Below are 24,814 nucleotides of genomic sequence, written 5' to 3'. Positions count from 1 at the left end.
GGGAAATGACTAACGGCTACCAATATAACGGGTAATAAGTAACGGCTACCAATATAACGGGTAATAAGTAACGGCTACCAATATAACGGGTAATAAGTAACGGCTACCAATATAACGGGTAATAACTAACGGCTACCAATATAACGGGTAATAACTAACGGCTACCAATATAACGGGTAATAACTAACGGCTACCAGTATAACGAGAAATGACTAACGGCTACCAGTATAACGAGAAATGACTAACGGCTACCAGTATAACGAGAAATGACTAACGGCTACCAATATAACGGCAAATGACTAACGGCTACCAGTATAACGAGAAATGACTAACGGCTACCAGTATAACGAGAAATGACTAACGGCTACCAGTATAACGAGAAACGACTAACGGCTACCAGTATAACGAGAAATGACTAACGGCTACGTTCTTTCATTTTCTGAAAATTCTGTATGCATTTCTTTGGCCTTGGCATGGCCAGGTGATTAGGGCGCTCGACTCGCAAACCGAGGACCGCGACTTCTAATCCCCGTCCCACCAAACATGTTCGCCCTTTCAGCCGTGGAGGCGTTATAAAATGACAAGGACAGTGTTAGTCTTCTAGGTTTAATGTAAAGCAGATACAGATGTGCTCTTGAGAAGTAAATCAGACAGTAATAATTTCTGGTGAAAAAGTTATTCTTCTGCTACATTTTTAACATGGCAATTTTCTTGTGATGCTGGTTTTACTGGTTTTATAATCTAAAGATGGTGCAACTGTAGTGGACAGCATGGTTATGAGTAAGAGTAGTGAATGTTTTTTTCACTTTGTCTTTCGTGTTTGCCCCATATTTATTTGTTTGTATGTTGGTGTACTAGCTGATGTACCCGCGTTCACGAGGATTTCATGGGGGGGGGGAGAAACGAACTCTGACGTCTTTATGTTGCTCCCCAGAAAGCCCTAAGCGTACATGCTAGGTTTGGTGACATTCGGTCGAGAAGTCTCCTAAGTATAAACAAAATGCATGGGGAAGAAATAAGGGTACCAAGGGTGAAACAGGTGGTCAGATTCCTACGTCTTACCTCCAATATCACTTCCCAGGGGCCATAAAGATACATGCCAGGTTTGGTTCAGCATTCAAAAGTGGACACACACACACAGCAACACCGACTTTTGTCAAACTATGATTTAGAAGATACTGATGTTTACAGAACAAATTATGACCCACACAGTGGGGGAGAGGGCAATTATGTAAATTTTGTATGAGATATTTTTGTTTAGTAAGAAATGAGTTGGATTTTCTAGTTCATAGATGGCAGTATAATAGCAGATAGAATGATTACAGGTGCTAATGGAGATGCTTCTTTATTGGTAGGTATTTAGGTCATTTTTGTAAGACCTGTGAGGGTGAGGTGTAATGTTGACCTCTTCCTCTCTCATGGAAATATTTTTTTATTCCTTTGTTTTTTGAATTTCGCGCAAGGCTACTTAAGGGTTTTCAGTATCCGTCCCTAATTTTCAAGGGATAGAGGGAAAGTAGCCTGTGAACACCACACACCACCAGCTCTTGGACTTCTCTTTACTAACGAAAGATAGGATCAACTGTCACATTATAACGGTCCCATGGCTGAAAGGGCGAGCATGTTCGATGACGGGATTCGAATTCGCTACACAAAGATTACGATTCAAACGCCCTTACCACCAGCCATGCCAGGCATTCCATGGAAATAAATGCTGACAACCAGCCCATTGGTCTGTATTTTATGCATGCATTTATTGGCTTCTTATCATATACTATTGTTATATATATATTTAATTAGCTTGTGATATATATATGACAACACAGATGTATTATATATTGTATTATGTGCATCATGAACATGAATATACAGACTGTTTATTTTAGAGCAAAGCCACGTTGGGCTATCTGCTGTGTCTGTTGCGGGAAATCAAACCCCGGGTTTTAGCGTTGTAAGTCCTTAAACTTACTGCTGTCTCACTCGGGTACATGAATATACAGAACATGATTTTCAAGGAACAGATAATGATATATCAATATGTTTATATGTGGAAAATACAATACTGCAGTAAAACAACTTAGAACAGATTAAGAATGAGACAAAGATATTCCATGTTTAGCTTATGTAGTAAACAATATGTTTCTGTCATTATTAAACTTAAATGTGTGTACATATCTGTAAAGTGAAAGAACGATTACTTACTTGTTTCAGAACAAATGAAAACATAGTGTACATAGTGTTTTCGAGTAGTTTTGATTTTGAATAAATTTGACTTTCAGAACTAAGCAATTTCACAGCCTTTTAGATAATACTAAGTATCTTCTTGGTGTCTATTCTGTGCAAGTGTAATTTGTGTGGGCTTAATGAATGTAACTTTGTATTTAGAAGTAAAGTAACCATTGTGTTACTTTATTTTATTTAAATTTTATTTAAACTTGGAAGAAAGAAAAATTAGAATTAGAAGGTTATCCTTATAGATCAGGAGAAGTAGCTTGTAACTGCAAAACTGACATTCCAATGGCAGATTAAGGATGTAGTAGCAGTTGTATCAGCTCTCTTCGGCAACAACTTCACAATGGTGACATATCTCTCGTGTACGAGAGCAGAACCATGTTAACTTGCGGGTTATACATTATTCTCCAATAGCCCAGCAAAAAGTGTAGTTGGGTTACCACGCTTACTCTTGTTAAGTGGACATTTAATCTGGCACAAGTAAAGGTATGTGTACCGAATCTGGAGAAATGGCGGATAATATATGTGTTATCCCATTAGGATCTTCTTCTAGATATGATTTTGTTGTTACTAACCAGATAACCTTTAACCTTATGATATTCACTGAACTTCTGACCTATCAGAATCCAAACTGATTTGGCATTTTTGATCATGACTTCTGTTATAGATAGTCATGTTATTTTATCTTCATCAGCCAGTTAGCCTGTCTTGCTAACCTTCCATAATATTGCATGGAAAGGAAATATAAGGATGTAGGCACCGTGATATGCCAGAAACCTAGAAGTTCCATAGTATCTGATGCTCATGAAATAAGTACAAGCTGACAATAAAATTTGACCCTATGTCTTCAGATAGTCAGCCAGTATATTCATAATCATCAATTGACATAGTGATAGAGGAAAAATCACCTGCATTCCCCAACAGTGTAGCGCCAACCTTTCAGCTGATCAACAATCCGCAATAATATTTCTAGGAAATAAAACCCACAGACGTCCTACTGAAGAATGTGTTACTATCCAGCAACATAAGCGTTTGGTTTGGTTTGGTTTGAATTTCGTGTAAAGCTGCACGAGTGCTATCTGCGCTAACCGTCCATAATTTAGCAGTGTAAGACTAGAGGGAAGGCAGCTAGTCCTCACCACCCACCGCCAACTCTTGGGCTACTCTTTTACCAACGAATAGTGGGATTGACAACCACACACAAGTTGCAGTCTCATGTATGAATTCAAACTAAGGTCACACTTACATATATACAAGAAGTTTCACGCAGTTTCTCTGATAAGTATCTGCTAATGATCGGCGTGAGTTTTCGGAAAATAAGAAAGAACTGCAAGCTCTTTTCAGCCTCTTGACATATCAGAATACCTAATGCTCATCAATATTCACATTAATCATCACAAATCTAGTATTTCATGCAATAATCACATTATCTGTAGAGTTCTAGGGAGTTTCAGGCAACCTGCATAACAGAAATAACAAATCCCTCCCAGTAGATAGTTTGGTAACTACAACTTCCTCTCAGCTGTTTATTTACACATCACACAACTGTTTGAACTGCTGAAATCGACTGGCTAACACAAAATATCATACGTATATTTCACCCTACTAATCCACTCGACAATTTGTAAAACAGGGATCATGACTTTCTTCTGACATTCAAACTTTGCAGCTACTTTAACAGCTAATTCCTAACACCATACTAACACTACTTGTCTCCTCAACTTCTAAGTTGTTCTCCTATTGGCTTTCTTTCATGCACCTCATCATAAAAGGTCAGAGAGTTGTCTATAACATCTTTTCTTCATCAGCCAACTGCTCTCATTGTTCCCTCAATTATCTATCTTCTTAATCTCTGACTGCTGGCCCAACCAGTACACAATAATTCATCAGTGACATATGGCTTTAATTTGTCATTGTGTTCAACACGATCTCATGTTTCGTATAATCCCATCACCTTGTGTTATAGTTCAATGAAATGGGCTGTATAAAAACTAGATAAAGATCAGATTAGCCAGAACTGTGTAACATATGCACCGCTAACATGTACTAAAGTCCTATATGCTAAACTGTTTTGTTATTTTACTGTCTTTCCATAGCGTTACTTTTGACATATGGATGCTTTACTCGTCTGTACATGTGCAAATCTGTCAGTATTAACTAATACAGATTCTACCTACACCACATATTGCTGTGAAAATAATGGCATCTCTGCACTGAGAGTTGCTACACGAGGGCTATCTGCGCTAGCCATCCCTACTTTAACAGTGTAAGACTAGAGGGAAGGCAGCTAGTCATTACCACTAGTAAAGACTAGCGAAGTCAAGCTGGTTCTGCATCTCAAAAAGGTCCTGGTCAATACTCTACCTTCAGGACTATATCACACTTACATCTCAATTGCTGGTTCCTTCTTTACACTATGAGTCCTATATGTTCTTGAAAATTATCTTTTTAACTCAAATGAATTATAGATACGAATGGTTTGCAGAAAGTACAAACAGAAACAAGCACACATGAGTAAATTATACTGAACTAACCCCTTGTCACATAATTATGACTGCAAAACAAAAGGTTCAGAGAAATAGCTAGCATAATTTAATTAAACCAGACTCGATCAAAATACAAGAACCTGACACCATTGTTTTAACCTGTAATAATGAATTTTTATTTAACTTTTTGATAAACAACAATATTAAAGTCCATGTTTATGGTCTTCTGAACTTATTACCAGCTTCTCTGTATTCGTCAAACTGTAGTGAATTACGTCGCGAAAAGAAACCTTATTTGTGCTGTGACAAAGATAATTATGGTCGGGTGGGCTCACTTCGTTTGGGACTGTATTCAAGTCCAAGCTCTACTAATAGAGTACCAACGTGTGACGTCACGTTACCATATCAACATATTTGTTATTTCCTGAATAATTTATTCATAAACATTAGAAACTGCTAATATATCACCAAAACGTGAAATTGTTTAACTTACTCGAAAGTAAATAATCGCGTTCAAATATAACCTCTGATACAACATCAATTATATTTATTTATTTGTTTGTTATTATTATTATTGTGTTTGATTCTTCATGAAGAGGGTGAAGGGAAGAAACTCATAGACGACTGAGATAATGATTTTCATACATGTGTTTGAAACGGTATTAGCCTAGATCTAGGTTTGTTAATAATTTGAATGAAATAACCCTTCTTCATACTGAAAAAAGTTCAGTAGACAGGGAAGTGTGTGAAACCTTATATTGCTTTAGTTTGGCCTGTCGTGACTTTGGTAAACGTGATGGTGACTCGTTTACTTCAGTAAAGTTTGAATATAAACATACGACTACAGGTGAATTTTTTACCTTATTAATTTAATCCAATTCTTCCTTTCTTTGTCTCTTTTGGGGAATCTAAAAAATGAACAAGTTTTTCGCTCCGACAGTCGGGCACCATTTTCATTGTGTTTCTACCTATGAAGCCAACCGCGTGTACTTTGTTTAGAACCAGTGGGAAATGTGTGACGTAAAAATGAAGTCATCGCTTCGGCACTCTATACTCCCAAGAAAGGCTCACCACACACGTCAGTAAACTATTCATAAACAAAAAGGGAAAATTAACCTTTCTCACGTGTTTATATATTTCTGCACATGTATAATACATACGAATTAATGATTTATCTAATTTTCTGGCCATATGGAAGCAAACACATCTTTGTTAACCCTGTCCTTGCGTGGAACTTAGGGCGAGATTAAGTGTCGTTAACAGCTGGTTGCGTCTTGTTTGTATTGTACATGCAATAAAATACAAACAACAAAATAATCACCTGAATAAAGAAGTATTGTTAAGCCTAATAATGAATTATAGTTAAAGATTAAAGAGAGTGTTTTGATAAGTAGGCTTAAACTGGAACTAAATGAAATGAATAGTGTTACAGAACCTGCTTTTACTATTACATTAATACAAGTCTCTACTTGACATCGATGTTTGTTTGTTTGCAGTTAAGCGCATAGCTACACAACGGGCTATATGTGCTCTGCCCACCACAAATATCGAAACCCGATTTTTAGAACATCGCAGACTGATATATGATAGTAACTAAATATTATTATTTCGTGATTTATATAATAACGTAAATTTTCTTTGATAGATTGTTTAGGCAAAGTATTCATGATGAAATAAATTGAAAGGACGGCAACGTCGTCCTCTGTACTTGTGTTTCTACAACAGACAATTGCCGTCCATTCAACTAAGTTACAACTTGAATTTTGCTTTGGTTTTTATGTAGTAAATTATCTTAACTATTTTTAAATATTTGAAAAAATGCACGGATGATGATTAGAAATTATGAAAATTGACAGTACTAGGTGGTGATTTTTAGTTGTGATTAGTATTTTGTTCTATATTTTAATATTTTTAGTTTCATTGTTTTAGTTATTAGTAATTAAGCTAATTTCCTTTCAAATCTAATTCAGTTAAACTTATATAAAGCGATTTTTATTAGGGTAATTATTTTAAGTACTTTATTATTTGAAAAAGGTTTAACTTTTACATTAACTGAATTATTTAGACTTTTATAGAAAATATTTCTATGAATCTAATGTTGTTAAGTTTTATATTTGTAAGCAATAAAATTATTGAGAGTTCTCAAATGAAATGTGTTTTTTAAATAACATTTTTACGAGCTGGCAGAGCCTAGCTTCATTATCAGGAAGTCTTGGATTTAAAACATTAAGCTCACAGTCACTACCACGTTCTTTTCGCAACATGACGTTATATAACTAAAATTATATTTCATTGGCATCCCTTTGACCTTGATTCTAAATCGTTTCATTAAATAAACTCCCCGTACTGAAATTCTGAACACCAAAGCAATAATGTGATACCTTTTCATTTCAGAATATTATTATTTATTTATTTTAGTTTCACCTCTCTCTGTTTCTGGTGGGAATTATTGGTGATTTCCAGGAAGTGCTACCACATCCATCCCATCGAGGATCCTGGCACCCATATACAAGAGGATCCCATTATTATTCAGATTATTCTTACCCCAAAACGACTCCATCAAAGAACATATTCCTTCCCAAACCACAATACTGTCCCGAAACAGGACGTACGGTCTGTGAAAACGTTCCTTATTACCCAGCGTAAGTATGCAGGCCGTATCTAAACTGCGCAGAGATTACATAAGCTTGTGTATTTAACTATTTATTCCAAGTTATGACATCTTGGGTATTATAAATAGGGAAAACAAATAATGAAAATGTATACTATCGATCAATAGATATCTTTTAAAAACAAATTAACTTAAATGTTTGGTTATAGCCATTTAGTACCGACCACTTTGTTTAATAAGATGGCCTGTAATTTGTGGCTCTGGCTCACTCTCATATCTATTGTATACGTTCCCAATCCATTTCCTTAAAGTCTAACTTATTTTTTATATAACTCTCAAAATAAAGTAATGATAAATCATAGTTTTTATTTGTTCGTAACCTGAAATATATTTCTGTGACGTTTAATGCATGGTTTCTAACATCAACAGGAGGGTTATTAAACACTACCTCTTTGTTTTAGTACTTTGCTATTTTTCATTCTACAAGGTATTTCAAATAGTTCGTTAAACGTTTTGCTCAATTAAATATTCACTCACTTGCTTCAGTTGGCATTTTATAAAGAATAACCACATTAATAAAATCAAAGCTTGTATATATATATCTTTTTTATTTAAATGACCAGAATACAAAGATAACTGTGATTATAATCTCGACAGTACATTGCATTGTTTAGCTATTCAACTTATATTTCAGCACATACTCTATATCTTCGATTTAATAGTTTATTTAATTTTAACCTGCTTCAAAATACCCAATCAAAAAACTAATAACTTATATAATGTCCAAGGAAAACCTGTTGTTCAAGTCCTGTTTCGGGTATTCACGCAAAGTTACATAACGGCTGTCTACGCTAGCTGTCCCTATTTTGAACTGATAGACTAGAGGAAATACAGCTAGTCAACATCACCCACAGCCAGCTCTTGGGTTACTCTTGTCTGACCGAAAAGCACTATTTGACCGTTTCTCTTACAAACCAACCATGGCCTCAAAGTGCCAAATGCGATTTTGCGGCAACGTGGCGCAAACCATGGACCCTTGGATTAGTAGTCCGGCACACCCGTTCCCTTCAAGTTTTTATTTTCCTTTAATTTTCTATTCAAAGCACTTTAATGGAACATGATCAATGTTACAATGTCAAACACCAGCGCTTTTGTTCAAGTCTTCTTTTCTGTACATCATCTTTCACGGAACTGGTCAGTATATCAACCCTAGGATTCACGGGCCAGTATGCTAAGCACTAAGCCACATCCGGCCCCTTCAAGTCCCTATTTGCCTTTACTTTTCTGTATGTAATATTTTATGAAATTGGTCAATGCTACAGAAAGAAACATCAACTTTAGTTCGCCGCGGAGTTTCAAGAAACTGTTCAGTGTTCCAATCTAAAACCAGACGTAGTGATAGTCTTTACTAAGCTGGCTCAGCAGTGCAGTGAATGTGTGTATACTTTAATCATTTCATTTAGTTTTGAAACGAACTTCTTTCACTGCACTTTTAGTGACATAGCTCAAATTAACGTAGCACTTGCTAGAGAAATTAATGTATGTGATGATGCTGTTTTCTTACGAAAAATAAACAAGCAAATAATCACGTCTGAAAATCTCCAGATCTTGAAAAATACTTTCTAGCATTTATTTTGCTAAATACTCAATATTTGGTAAAGCTACACAATGGACTATCTGCACTCTGTTCACCGATGGGAATCGAATCTCGGATTTTAGCTTCGTAAGTCCATAAATTATTAAGGGGTAATAAAAATGGATAAAATTAGTTGTTGGTCGAGAGACGATGCTTTAGAAAGAAATATTACACTGAGTATAAATATTGGGTAACATCGTAGCGGCCTAATAAATTTTAAAATAATTTTTACTTTTGAGAAGATACATCATAGAAAGTAAGCTATTTTACTCAAGAGTAATAAAATAAGCTAAGATATAGTATTTTTCTTCAATAACAGAATAAACCGTTATTTTTATTTTTGTTTTAATTCTAGTGAGTATATTTTCCACCTGGTGGCAGGCACCAAAGCAAGGCGATTCAACTTCACTTCAGTGTTCTTAGATGAACGCGAAGGAGACGCCGAACCGAATGCCAACCTTCTCCCAAATCAACCTCCAGGTCCTGAAGAGCATCACCACCACCACAACGGTTACACAAACCACCAGCCAACCCATCATCCCTGGTACCACGGATCATCGTATTATGGTCGTAACCAAGAGTATGGCCACAGCTACACGCCATCTCACCCATATTACCGGCACAGGTAGTGTTACTGACTTACACCATTTAAAACAAGAATACATACAAACTGCAAAATAACATAAGTTGAAGTAAAATGTATTTTGCTGTCTTTACTAAAAAAATACAGACCTTTGTACTATATTAGTGGCAGTCATTTTCAATCCTTGTATAAAAGATGCAATCCTATGTGATATGTCTGTGTCAATTAGTTATCATTCCTAATATAAACGTTGTAGTCCCATGAGTCCAATATGATATGTCTCAAACAGTTAGTTGTCTGTCCTTATACATAATTTGCAGTACGATCACTCCTATAAGGATATGTCTGAAAGCAGATATTTGTCAGTACTTGTATAAAGGTTACAGACACATCAATTCTATATGATATGTCGGGCAGTTATTTGTCTGCCCTTCTATAAAAGTAGCAGCCCAATCAGTCCCATATGATATTACCATGACAGTAATTTGTCATTCCTTGTATGAAAGTTGTAGTCATATCAGTTCCATATGATATGTCTGAGGCAGTTATTCGTCAGTCCTTACATAAAAGTTGAAGTCCTATCATTCCTATATGATATTTCTGTCACAGTTATTTGTCAATCCTTTATAACAAGCGATTAATCTGGACTCAAAAGTTCCTGCAGCACCTTAAATAACATGTTTTCTGTTAAATCTTGAGCAATGTTTCTGTGTAAGTTATCACATGGTACTGTGCAAGACGGCACTATCTTGAAAAAAATAAAATAAGGAAGCAACGGGAAGTTGATATTAACACCCATGTTAGTTTTTGTCTTTATAACTCCTACTTAACATTACATTTTGGAGAAATGAACACAACGAAAACATTTTCTTTGGCTAGCTTACGAACAATACATAGATGGCCTAGATGTTTATCAAAGACATGTCTTCTATTACTCTCCCCACCCCAATGGCCCAGCAGTAAGTCTGACGGCTCACACCTCTAAAAACAGGGGTTCGATACTCGTGGTGAGCACAGAACAGATATTCCATTGTGTACCTTTGCGCTTAACAACAAATAAACAGTTACTATGCTACAGCCCTAAATTTGTCGAATAACATGTTCTCTTTCACCTTCTTGTGTCTACGGCCACAGCTCTGTCAGATATCTTAATTCGATTGTTCGTAATCTATTTGTGTAAATTAATTGACTGTTTTCCAGCCCCATCAACCGATAGAACTACATAATAATTCAAACTGATAGGTTTTCATTAACTACAGTTATTCATGTAACTTAAGATATTTATAAAAACAAATCCTTTCAAAATTCCTTCGATCTCTTCACTTATTACAGTTGTACTGTATGATATTGATGATATGTTTCTGAACTATTTACTGTAGTTTGGCGCAAGAATACACAACAATTTGTTGTTAATAGTCTCTTCTTTTATTTGAAGCTCTTTTAGGATATGTCCGGATTGACAGTAATAGCTATAGAAAGACTCATTTTCATCTAACATCTGCAATGTAGGAAAAAACTGACGTCCGGTCAAATTCAACTTATTTTTCTTTTTTTTTTACACGAGTCTAATGGTAATGAGATATTTTACCACTGTGGCGAGAGGTCGGTGTTTTCAAACTCACGCGTGTCATTAGAGTAAAGAATAACCCTTAACCAAATTAAAGAATTACTCTAATAGAAAATATTTAAGCCAAACCCTTGTCCAATCTAAGTTTCACGCACACGCTTCTCTTCCTTCCAGAGGACGAAGACAACAAAACGAAGAACCTGTTTGTGCTGTCCGAACTATGTTCATTCTCCCTGAAGCTGGCCTAACGGATAGGTCAGAATGGAAATTTGTAGTCAACGTACCCGACAGGGACCCTCGATTCAAGCAAGTTATCAGGGTCGATGTTTGTAGGTAAGATCATCTCGGCAGGTACTTGATTATACCTGGTTTAATATAAGTTTCTAAACTTCCCGGAAGATGTCGAACGCTTAAAACTGTTGTTCATCATCAACTACGAATAGTATATTTGTGCACTCGTAGTGGGTTAACACACTAGTTAAGTTTGCTTAAATACTGTCTTGAACTACTCAAGTTCCAGAAAGTACAGACCGACAAAATACTGGGCTGAAGTTATTTCCAAGTGAGACCTCATAAGGCCAGAAAAAAATGATAGTTTTAAGATAGAAATTAAGATATATGTGCAGATTTTAATAAAATAAAATCCATTGAAACTCGCCGCATATAATATAATTGTTTAATCACTAATGCGATATTGTTTTAATTTGAAGCAAAGTTCTTATTTACAATTTAAGTATTAATACATGTCCACGTATCCTATTTTCTCCTAACTAACTGAAACTTTTAATGTACCAGAATGTTAACATTTTAGTGTATAATAGGTTCCAAAACTGCACCTTTTCCTCAGAATGGAACGAAGCCATTCATAGATTTGAGAGTAGGAGTAAAACATAAGTTTGAGTTTTAATATTGTTAGTGTACAACAATATCACAGATATTCATTTACAGAAATATGGAAACCGTCAGTTTTCTAGTACATCTCAAAGACTTTTTAACAATGTAAATTATTGATTATGTTTTGATAAGTAACCAAACACTTTTTATTTTAATGACTCTTGGTACTTAAGAAACTCAACACATTTTGCCATAAAATACTCACACACAGGTGTTCACTATCATCTATAAAGTAATCATCATGATATTAATCTTACAGCCTCTATTTAGCTTAATATCGTGCATTCCTTATTTTTCTTATAATCTTTATTTTCCCCATAAGAGCTTTTTTTAGATGTTTTTAACACAGAAATTTAAAAAAGACATCATTTTATAATTTTTTCTAGTGATCTATAATAGTTATAAATATAAAAAAAGAAAATATTATGTGGCTACCATTAATACATGTAACTCTTTTGGCAAGCAATCTTTATCAACCTCTTAACAGCATAAAACGGAAAGTCTGGAACAAATGACGAATGTTAATATCAACTCTGAAATTCGATTACAGCTATTTCTAGTTAATAACCATAAAAAAAACTTAAACGCTGTCCATTCTTTCCGGGCTCCTTGAAAATCCACATCGTTCTCCATTACATAAAACTTTCATTAGCTGGTAATGTCTATGAAATAAAGCCTTAATTGTCGGGATTAAACATAATTTCGTATCTCCGGGATTACCTCACGCAAACAGTGAATGCAAAACTGTACAGGCTAAGATCAAAGTTTCTTCTTTATCTTTAATAAATTTAGTCAGCAAAATTTGAAGTTGCTGTAATTTGTCAATATATATATATATATTAGTACAATTATTTTACAAAATGTTTTTCAAACATTGCACAGATTCCTAATTACAGATAAGGTATGTTCTTTATGTTTTTAGATTATCTCGATGATTATGATAGTTGAACACAGTAAATAATCTATTGAAGAGAAACATTTCATCTAAGCTTAACAGACGTCAAACAGTCAATAATAAGGGCCAAAAAACAATATGCATTTAGAAAAAAACAAGTTATACAACAATTCATAAACAGACAAAAATATATTCTATAAGTTCTTTATTAATGGCAAAAAAATATACATTCATAAAACAGTAGACACACAACTATTTATCAAAACCAGACAAAGAATCTATATTCACAAAATAGCAGACATACAAGCAGCAATCACACAACTGTCTATTAATAATAAACAATGTACATTCACAGAGTGGCTATCACACAACTGTCTATTAATAATAAACAATGTACATTCACAGAGTGGCTATCACACAACTGTCTATTAATAATAAACAATGTACATTCACAGAGTGGCTATCACACAACTGTATATTAATAATAAACAATGTACATTCACAGAGTGGCTATCACACAACTGTCTATCAACAATAAACAATATACATTCACAGAGTGGCTATCACACAACTGTCTATCAACAATAAACAATCAACATTCACAGAGTGGCTATCACACAACTGTCTATCAACAACAAACAATCAACATTCACAGAGTGGCTATCACATAACTGTCTATCAACAACAAACAATCAACATTCACAGAGTAGCTATCACACAACTGTCTATTAATAATAAACAATATACACTCACAGAGTGGCTATCACATAACTGTCTATTAATAATAAACAATGTACATTCACGGAATGGCTATCACATAACTAGTCTATTGATAATAAACAATGTACATTCACAGAGTGGCTATCACATAACTGTCTATTAATAATAAACAATGTACATTCACAGAGTGGCTACCACACAACTGTCTATCAACAACAAACAATCAACATTCACAGAGTGGCTATCACACAACTGTCTATTAATAATAAACAATGTACATTCACAGAGTGGCTATCACACAACTGTCTATTAATAATAAACAATGTACATTCACAGAGTGGCTATCACATAACTAGTCTATTGATAATAAACAATGTACATTCACAGAGTGGCTATCACATAACTGTCTATCAACAATAAACAATCTACATTCACGGAGTGGCTATCACACAACTGTCTATCAACAATAAACAATCAATATTCACAGAGTGGCTATCACATAACTGTCTATCAACAATAAACAATATACATTCACAGAGTGGCTATCACACAACTGTCTATCAACAATAAACAATCAACATTCACAGAGTGGCTATCACACAACTGTCTATCAACAACAAACAATCAACATTCACAGAGTGGCTATCACATAACTGTCTATCAACAATAAACAATCAACATTCACAGAGTGGCTATCGCACAACTGTCTATCAACAATAAACAATCTACATTCACAGAGTGGCTATCACACAACTGTCTATCAACAATAAACAATCAACATTCACAGAGTGGCTATCACACAACTGTCTATCAACAATAAACAAAAAAATCTACATTCACAAAGTGGTAATCACACAATTGTCTATCAACAATAAACAAAGAATCTACGTTCATAAGCTGGCTGAATTCACAAAAAGACAATTAAACAATTATCATTAACAAACGATAAATGATCTATATTCATAAAATGACAGTTTTACAACTATTTACCAACAACAAACAAAACATTTGTATTTAGAAAGCATGATTGTCATACAACTATTTCTAAACAATAGAGAAAAAAATGTGTGTTCTAATTAATATACTATTGATAATTAACTGTTCAAACTTACATTGTCAGAGCGTTTTGCAACTTATTATTTATTACGCTTTCCTACAAACGTAACTTTTCAATATTTAAAGATTATTATATATGCTTACCTTAACATCGAGTATTTCGTGCTTATCAAACATTATCATTAACGTTTCTTTATGTGTTATCCAAACTATTTCTGATAGATATTTTTAAAATGATCATTTTTTCCATCCCTCGGGGTTTTGTCCATCGGAAACTCAGTGGTTATCTTCGGGGTTTATGAATGTAAAATTCGGGATTCGATTCTCGCGACGGACACATAGCAGATAGCCAATGGCAGCTTAACGCTAGAGAAAACAACCTGGGATTTTTTTCAGTTTATTATAGGTATACAACTACTTAACAATGATGGACCAATACCTTTATTCATAAATAAAAATTACACAGCTATTCGTTATTAGGAAATAAACAAATAACTGATAATTATACAAATACTGGTCAATAAAGAAAAACTGCTCTCAAAAAGTGGTAGTTATACTGTTATTATTCAATACAAAATAATCAATGCCCAACTACTAACAGTCAGTGAAAAAGATGTACACTAGATATACACCTATTGCTCAACAAATAATTGTACCAGGGCCTTAGCTAAACTTGAACAACAATAACAACGACAAATAAAAAAAAAAACTGAGGCAATATCCTACAGTACTTTTATCTGCATTAAAGAGGTCTTGTCCGTGGATACTTGAATCAAGTATCGCTTACAAGCTATAAGATCATTGTCGGGTCTTCGGTTCTTTTTTTTTCAGTGCAAAATTCGGACAGAACAAATATGAACATGTTAGGTAAAAGTGATTAGTTAACACCCTTGTCTGCCTCAACGGGAACTATGGGTCTGTCTGGACTCTGACTGATGGTTATACAACTACTTATCAATAATAAAGAAATCTGAACTCAAGGAATAATAAATATGTATTTAATTAACAATGGGTATTCAACAATAACGCAGAAATAAAGTGAATGTTATTGTTTAAAACAGTTTAAAACCGCACCCTAAAAGATATGTTCATGAAGCTACTTACCAATAGTAAACACAATACACTTTCACGTGAGGATAGTTATACAAAGGTTGCTCAGTAATAATAAAAGACTGGAATCAAGAAAGGTGTTTATATTGTATTTATCGATAAACGTCACAACCATAAAACTATTCTTTAATTTTAAGCACATATAAACATATAAAACATATAACCATAAAATAAAAGTGATATAAATATTATTATCAAAAATGGACAAGAAATTGGTTTTCACGAAATGATAGGCATAGACAAAAACCACGAATTAATAAAATGAAAATCATACAACTATTAATCAACAACAAATACTTTGTATTTACAAAAGGGCAATCATACAGTAATTTATTAACAATAGACAAAAATATGTATCCACAAAGCACCAGTCATACAATTATTTATCAACACTCCATAAATCTCTGTTAAAAGCATGTAAACTGCTCTATGATTATGACCAAACATCCGCTCTATAACCGATAAACAATGAAATAAAAAATAGTACTAATAAAGTTTCGATTTTCCCGTGTTCGTCAATAATGAATAAAACATGAAAACAACGAATACAAGCCTGAAAGAAAAGGAATATACTTATATGACATTAAAGACATCAAATATTCATCATCACTAGAGAAAGTGGTTTTTAATTCAGAATTAAAGCACTGTCCATATTATTCTAATATCACCCCAAGAAGATTTCTTCTTCATTGGGAAAACACAATAAACATATGAAAGGTATGTTTCGAGCAAGCGCTCAAAGCTACACAAGGACTGATTGTGTTAGCTATTTCTAATTTTTAAGTGATAGACTAGAGAGACGGCAGCTAGTAGACAGCACCAATCGCCAATACTTGGTCTACTCTAATTGAATATGTGACTTTGGTCATCACATTTATAACGCACTAATGGTAAAAAAAAAAGCGGAGCTCAATTTTTTAAGGCACCGGGACATGAATATTGGATTTTCGGGTTCATAACCAGGTAATCTAACTACTAGGCTATGCTCGGGTGCATATATTAAAAGAAAAGAGATATTAAAAGGTGTAATTATAGTTAAAACATCAAGAGGCTTCTTATTAATGGTGTTTTTTGTCCCTTTAATGTTTGCTTTTTCTGTGTTAGTGTAACATTACTTGTAATTTCTATAGGTTTTGAGTCTGTTAAAATTGTATTTTATTTTTTAACAAGGTGAATCTGAAAAGAGAATCTGTGATGTAGAGGCCTAATGCGTTCTTTGATTGGACGTACCCTCTGCTGGAGACTGCAGTTTCACCTATTCAATGTTCATCAGCATAGCTTGGGTCAGCAAACCAAACTAACATTAAGCCTCTTATAACGGCAAAGTTTATATTCATGGTGTTAGAAAAACACGTAGGTTCAAGAAGTCTTGATAAAAATGAATAAAAACCCTATACGTTTATATAATATCTATGGGGTTTTGGGTCCGTTTTACATCATCATATAGTAACCTAAACTGATTTATGTATATGAATAATGTTACGACATTTCGTCGAACTCATTATTCAGTATTATACAGCAGACCAACTGTTTAATGATTGTGTATATATATATATATATATATATGTGTGTGTGTGTGTTTATAGTGAAAAAGAAACGAAATCTTTAATCTTGTAATTGTGTCTTCTTTAGATAGTTCTTTGTAAACTCTCCGTTTCAGTGTGTGCATTTAAAAACATTGCTGTTTCTTTTTTTCTAAATTTCAGAGCAATCTTAGTTCTTAAAGAAATAACAGTAAATTTCCCTGTTATAAACTAGACTAATATTGAAAATTACCTTACTAAATTTTATTTACACTGCTGTCTTTTTTGTTCGTTTTCTATATTTTAGAGTAAAATTAGTCCTGAATAAAATAACAGTCTGTTTGTTTGTATTCTAGGCTCAAATTTATATCGTTAAATATTATTTTGTGAGTACAATCTTTATTTTTTATTGATAAATAGTTGTGTGACTTTTACTTTACAGTTACATGTTTCTAATTTCCATTGATAAATAGTTGTGTGACTTTTACTTTACAGTTACATGTTTCTAATTTCTATTGATAAATAGTTGTGTGGCTTTTACTTTACAGTTACATGTTTCTATTTTCTATTGATAAATAGTTGTGTGAATGTTACTTTACGGTTCTGTGTTTCTGTTCTCTATTGATAAGTAGTTGTGTGACTATTACTTTACAGTTACATATTTCTGTTTTCTATTGGAAATACGTTTACTAAATCTCACTTTGTATTGCTGTCCCTTTTGTTCATTACCTTTGCCATCGAAGTTGGATGGAGATTATGTTTTCAGCCCTAAGTATATTTGTCATCAAGATTTCCCAAAAACGGCTAAATGGATTTGGACGAAAGTTGGTATACACTTGGAATATGACCCAACTTAGAAGTGATTAGTATTTGGAAGGTGAAGGTTTTTTTCTCAGCAAAGTCCTGAAAATCCAAAACATCCCCATCTGTTAACATGGGGACCGATTTTACACGCTAATTTTACTCTATAACTCAGTCAAAAATAATCAGATTTTGATGAAGCTTGGTGGACTTATGTAGAATATTATTCCTCATTGTTCTGTCAAAAACGGTCCGTGTTCGTTGATAACGGCGGACATACGGACACATTTTCTTTCCTTTTTTTTTTTATGAGAGCCGAATATGATCAACGCTGCGTAGCGGTGTGCGCTCTAATGAGTCTCCCTCTAGTTTTCTATATTTTAGTTCTAAACTAGTTCTTAAAAGAATAACAGTCTGTTTGTCTATGCTCTACACTAAAACTGAAATTTGGCTCGTTAGGTATTATTTTATGAGTATAGTCTTTACCTTTTATTCATAGAGTTGTGTTTTTGTTTTCTATTGATAAATAGCTGTGTGACTGCTACGTTATGACTGTTTTTATTCTCTATTTATAAATAGTTGTGCTATTGTCACTTTATGGTTACATGTTACTGTTTTATACTGATAAGCAGTTGTATGACTGTTAGTTTGCGGGTTTATTTTTTTATTGTTGTTTTCATTGATAAATATTTGAATGACTGTTACTTTGATAAAGAACATTATAAACACATTTTCTTAGATGCAAGTTTTTGTTATTACTGAGCAACCGTTGTATAATTATCCTCATGTGAAAACGGATTGTGTCTAGTATTGGTAAGCAACTTCATTGTTCACAGTATTTCTACCCGAATTTTGCACTGAAATAAGCACTTATCTGCAGTGGACTTGCTACTTGTGAATAACACCATTTCACTACCGGTGGGGTCCATATATTCTATCATACTGAGTAATTTTATGTTTTTGTCGGTTACAGCACTCAGCGTAAAAAACTAAAAATTGGTAAACTCGTTAATTTTCTTTCTAAAACACTTAGGAAACTTCAGTAGTAATTAGCGGGAACACTTATAGTGGATAACAGTTTTATTTACATTCTTCGTGATATTGCTACAAACAAAGTCACGGATTCACGAGTAATTCAATGCATAAATAGTTTGAAATAATGTGTTTTAAAAATACTAAGGGATCATTGGTTAATATTTCTCGGATCACAATACGTCTACACCCACTGTTATACAGGTAAACATCAATCATAATTTTTAACACAGAAAAAAACAGTGATAGAGTATTTATTTTACAGTCTGAAAAATACATATATTTACAGGTGGACAACAATAATTGTATAAAACACATTGATAATAAAATACAATTTCTTTATACTCATACATATAGCAGATTCAACTCTTGCACTGCCTTTATCATATATCATAGTGTTATATAAAGTATAAAACATGCTTTCTCATTATACATACTCGACAGCCTTGGTTAACAACTAACCATAGAAAGGAACTTTTTTATCTAGCGCATATTACACAAAGGGTTGAGTACGTTACAGTAAAATGATTTTCGAGCGTAACCACGTCATTATATTCCATGTAACCACGTCGAGTTATGCTCTATTTAACGACCATACATCTTGACAACAGCCCTGCAGCGTAATTTCCATTGCAAAAGACTCCGTTCATGGCTGTCATGTCCGACGCACTCTACACCTTCGTGATAGTTTCCATAATCAAACTAATGTAAGAAGGACGATGGTTTCTCAGTGCCCGTTTCAAAAGTCCAATTGCACAGAAGTCTATAAGCACTGTGTCCAGCGACTTGACCAGTATGTCTCCGTATGAAATAGTAGGAGAGAATACCCATTTTATTCTCTATTTGTTTGAGATATGCGACAGTTGATGAGAGATATGACTGTAAGTCTTTTGTTGGTTAACCCAAATCAATCAAACATCCTTCTAGATCATGTTGCCTGAGACATGTGGATAGCTATTGCCACTGATCTTTGTGTTCGTGGATTCTCACCTGTTACAAGATGCCGCACGTTACTTACCCGGCTGAGGTACTTGTTCTGAATTTCTAGGTTAATTCATATTCCTTTGCATTCCAGTTCCATTACGTACAAGGAATATTTCCGTCTTAAAATTTTAAATCCCAACCTGAACGCATCTTTATAATCTGATGTACTAATATTTTGCGATTAATTTTCGATGGCATTACACTATCTACGGCACACCAAAATGTTGAAGTGTAGCTTTGGCACATGACGTTCCATCACGACTTTATATCGACTGTATTTGTCACGTGACTTATGATTAATAATTAATATGAGATATCCAACCCTGTAGAATAGAACACACCCAGAAAGACAGATCTACAAATGCAAAACAAAAGCCCCCCAGTGGCACAGCGACATGTCTGCGGATTTACAACGCTAGAATCGGGGTTTCGATACCTGTAGTGGGCAGAGCACAGACAGCTCACTGTGTAGCTTTGTGCTTAACTTCAAACAAACAAACAAGCAAAAGAAAAAATAACAAAATATTTTCGTATAAGCAATTTTTATTAAATTTCATATTAATGTTAGACGTCAAAACACACGAATAAACTTTATATTATACACCCAAATATCAATAATGAGAGAACACCCACACATAAAATGTTCCTAATACTCACAAATATTAATGGTCGTAATGTGCTTTACCCACACATCAATAACAAGAATAAAATAAAGTACATTCACAAAGTGTCCTTTATAAGCAACAAAATGAAGAGTACTCTATAATACGCTTAAAGTATCAGTTATACACATCAATGTCAATAATACAATACGCTCATAGAGTACCAGTTATACACAACATTATCAATAATAGAATATAATACGCTCACATAGTGTTAGTTATACACGTCAATGATAAATGTATAATAACAAAAAGAATATGTTATAGCCCTAGAATTCCAGTTACATATATATTAATAATAGCATAGAACACCTTCATATGTTTAGTTACACACACAAATATCAGTAATAGAATAGAACATGCTCGTACAGGGTTTCAGGTACACACAACTATTAATAATTAGAATAGAACACGTTCATGCTGTATTTAAACTTTATACTCAAGTATATCAATAACAGACCAGAATACATTCACACTACGTTTATGTTTTACACTCATATATCAATACAGTGTTTCAACTGTAAACACAATTATTAGTAATAGAATAGAACACGCTCACACAGTGTTTCTAATATACACACAATTATTAGTAATAGAACACGCTTACACAGTGTTTCAGACATACACATAATTATTAGTAATAGAACACGCTTACACAGTGTTTCAAATATACACACAAGTATTAGTAATAGAATAGAACACGCTTACACAGTGTTTCAGATATACACACAATTATTAGTAATAGAATAGAACACGCTTACACAGTGTTTCAGCTGTAAACACAATTATTAGTAATAGAATAGAACACGCTCACATAGTGTTTCAGCTGTAAACACAATTATTAGTAATAGAATAGAACACGCTCACACAGTGTTTCAGATATACACACAATTATTAGTAATAGAATAGAACACGCTTACACAGTGTTTCAGATGTACACACTGTTAATATAAATATAATAGAACAGGTAACGTACAGAGTGTTCATTAAGACTTCGGCGCACTGTTAAAGTTCATTATATTTAATCAAACAAAGACTTTACAGGTAGATAGGTAGTCATTGAATATATAAATGTAACCTCGAATACTTTGGTAATAATTTCAAACATCCAAAATTAAAACCTTTAATGGAGAGAATAGATGTGAGACAACAGTACATGAAGAATAACATAGAATATAAGATATATTTAGTTTGAGAAAATTAATTAAGTAAGAAGTTTCAGAATTCCTCTGCATAACCAACTATCCCTAAAATATTATATTTTATGTTTCAGCTCCCCAGGAGAGGCCTGCGCTAGCCAAATTTCTCTTCCCCCTGGATACATAAGTAGGTGCAGACAGAAATATAGCAAGAAGTCACTGATGACGCTGGATGGAGATGGTCAGGGAACACGCCAGGACCAAGTTTTTGTCCCTTCGTGCTGTGTGTGTCAGTTATCCCTGATCACGCAGAAGTAGAGACGTCACTATGCGTGAGTCCAGTTATGCTCGAAACATCATATTAAATGTCTGACGTAGCTCTTGGGAGACAAGTCCAAGTTTTGAGAGCCTTGGTCCATAGGGACTAGTCACAACGTTCCAGTATTTCTTTTCTACGTCAAGACTGACCAGTTCCGCTGTTCAAGTCGTTGAATACCGTACAGCTAAGTGAACAAACTGATAAGTTATTCTGCAAGTGACTTCTTTCCACTGACTATAAAATCAGCTTCATGTAAACTAACTCATCTCCTGAAAAAACAAAACAAAAAAAAACGTGTAACAGCGGCGAAGCTAGGTGAAGTAGTGTGTAGATAAGATTACAAGATTTGACCTATGAACAGAATTTTGATGTTTGTATGCATTTCGTATTTTAAAGCTCTGTAAAAAAAAACTTCTATGAATTAACTTAATAAGCTCACGTGATGTTTATTTAAACAAGCAATATGTCGAAAAAATAGTTATGTCTTAAATTTGTGAATGCTGCTACTTTCAAGGCTGTTTTGTTGTTGTTGTTTACCTTACAATTGTACGTTATCTACTTGTTTAAAGTCTTTCGAAAACAATTCATCAGGTTTTAGGTAAATATATCTCGAAGAGCAAAAGTTATAAAAATATATTTTCTATATTGTATACCATATAAAAAGCTTATCATCCTTAGTTTTTTTTACCAAGTCGTGATTTATTGTTTTTATTGCAATCTCACGAACTGTCGCAGTTGTTTGGCGCGTTTATCTTGGAAAACGTGCTTATTAATGGACTCACCAAGTGCCTGATATAACAATATCATACAACTAATTTGGTCTTTCCATAGCAATAAATAGTTTGCATCATCTGTTTCTTCTGGCGTTTTTCCATAAAAGAAAATAATTTTTTAATTAATCAGCAGTAGATTATCTCCTATAATTGTTATTTTTCTATATTTTAGGTTATGTGAATACCATACGCCCAATATTTTATGTACCTTTTTTATGCTATAGCTTAGGTTCTTTTTTATTGCTTGGGAAAATTAAAACTGAAATAGAACTTTTTCTCTATAATGTAAAGAAGCCAATGCTCTTAATAAAGCGTATAAGCTACAATTTTATATGTATGTAATACTGTAGTTTGTAATTTTTTACAACTACTTCAAAAAACAAAATAATTTTAAGTTAACAAATGGCTCCTTCTGGCTTTAATCAATATCTGGCTGTGGAGTTAAACAAAACCATAACTTTTAACTGAATCTTTCATACTTTCATGTTAAATGAAAACTTTTAACTTAGTTGTCCACATTTCCATACTAAGCTAAAACAACCTTTTAACCGATTAAAATAAAACTTTTATCCGAATTGCTCACAACTTTCTGAGAAATTAAACCTGTTAACTGAATTATCCACTTTCATGTTAAACTATGATTTTCAACCGAATTGTCCACATTTTCATGCTAAACTAAAAACTTTAATCGATTTCTCGCAGCTCCATGTAAAAGCTCCATTTTAACCGAATTGTTCACAACTCATGTTAAACTAAAACTCTTAAAGAATTTCTACGCTATTAAAAATAAGAACATAACACTTGTTTGTAGATATTTATTAAAAACTTGGTGAAAACAATGTTTCAAATTACACAGTAATTTAAACGTTGTTTTAGCTGAGTTTATACTATATCTTCTACACTTTCATGTTAAATTCAAGTCTGACCAGAAACAAAAGCTTTATTAATAAAATATTTATTCATTGAGGGTTACCTTATAAACGTAAAAACAATAGCGAGATACATAAAGTGGTTTCATACTATACTAGAACTGAAGACTGGTTGCATACTAAAGCTATGACTGCCACAATTAAATGTGCAGATCACACGAAATTGCGAATTAGAAATATGATAAATGCCTACCAGATGTAGATCTTTTTTTAACACTAAATTATCATAATGTGTCAACAAAATATAATAAGACTTCGAAAATACAAGAAACTTCGTAAACAACCATAGAGAGACGACTGAGATTCCAAACAAACATCTCTATACAATAAAGTAAGGTGGCCAGATTGAAATATATATACCTATACTAAAGAGATGAGTGAACCAAAATTTCTATATAATAACAGGAGGAATTCCAGATTTAAATCTGTACACGTGTGTCAAAGAGTTGACTGAGCAAATATATCTACACAGTAACAGAAAGATTGTTAAGTCAAAATCTATAGACCCATACTAGAGAGTTGACTGAACCAACATCTTTATACAATGACAGGAAAATGTCAATCCAAAATATATACAACTATACTAAAGAGTTTACGGAATCAACATCTATATTAATTGACAAAAAGATGTGTAAGCCAAAATTTATACATCTATAATAAAGTTTGTCCGAATCAACATCTCTACAATTACAAGGAGATGACCGAAACAAAGTATCTACAAGTATGAGTGAAATGTGACTATGAAATAACCTCTCCAAAGTTACCACAGAGATATCTGAGCTAACATATATACAGTTACCGGGAAGAAATTTGAGCTAAAATCTCTACAGTTATCACGAAGATGTTTGAGCTAACATCTCTT

General features: G+C 33.6%; 1 protein-coding gene across 1 annotated transcript in view; it reads left to right on the top strand.

Annotated features, from left to right (window-relative positions):
* LOC106457290 overlaps window positions 1-22,657 on the top strand; it is a 56,672-nt gene extending 34,015 nt beyond the window's left edge. Inside the window, exons 2-5 of the mRNA XM_022383153.1 lie at window positions 7,137-7,360; window positions 9,321-9,590; window positions 11,290-11,448; window positions 22,066-22,657. Coding sequence (XP_022238861.1) covers window positions 7,137-7,360; window positions 9,321-9,590; window positions 11,290-11,448; window positions 22,066-22,249 — 837 coding nt within the window. The 3' untranslated portion in view covers window positions 22,250-22,657. The remainder of the gene's footprint in view (window positions 1-7,136; window positions 7,361-9,320; window positions 9,591-11,289; window positions 11,449-22,065) is intronic.
* The last annotated feature ends 2,157 nt before the right edge of the window (window positions 22,658-24,814 follow it).

Source organism: Limulus polyphemus, unplaced genomic scaffold, assembly GCF_000517525.1.
Source record: "Limulus polyphemus unplaced genomic scaffold, Limulus_polyphemus-2.1.2 Scaffold313, whole genome shotgun sequence".
Taxonomy (NCBI): domain Eukaryota; kingdom Metazoa; phylum Arthropoda; class Merostomata; order Xiphosura; family Limulidae; genus Limulus; species Limulus polyphemus.
The sequence above is the reverse complement of the archived record's forward strand: the minus strand, read 5'-3'. Positions and strand labels throughout refer to the sequence as shown.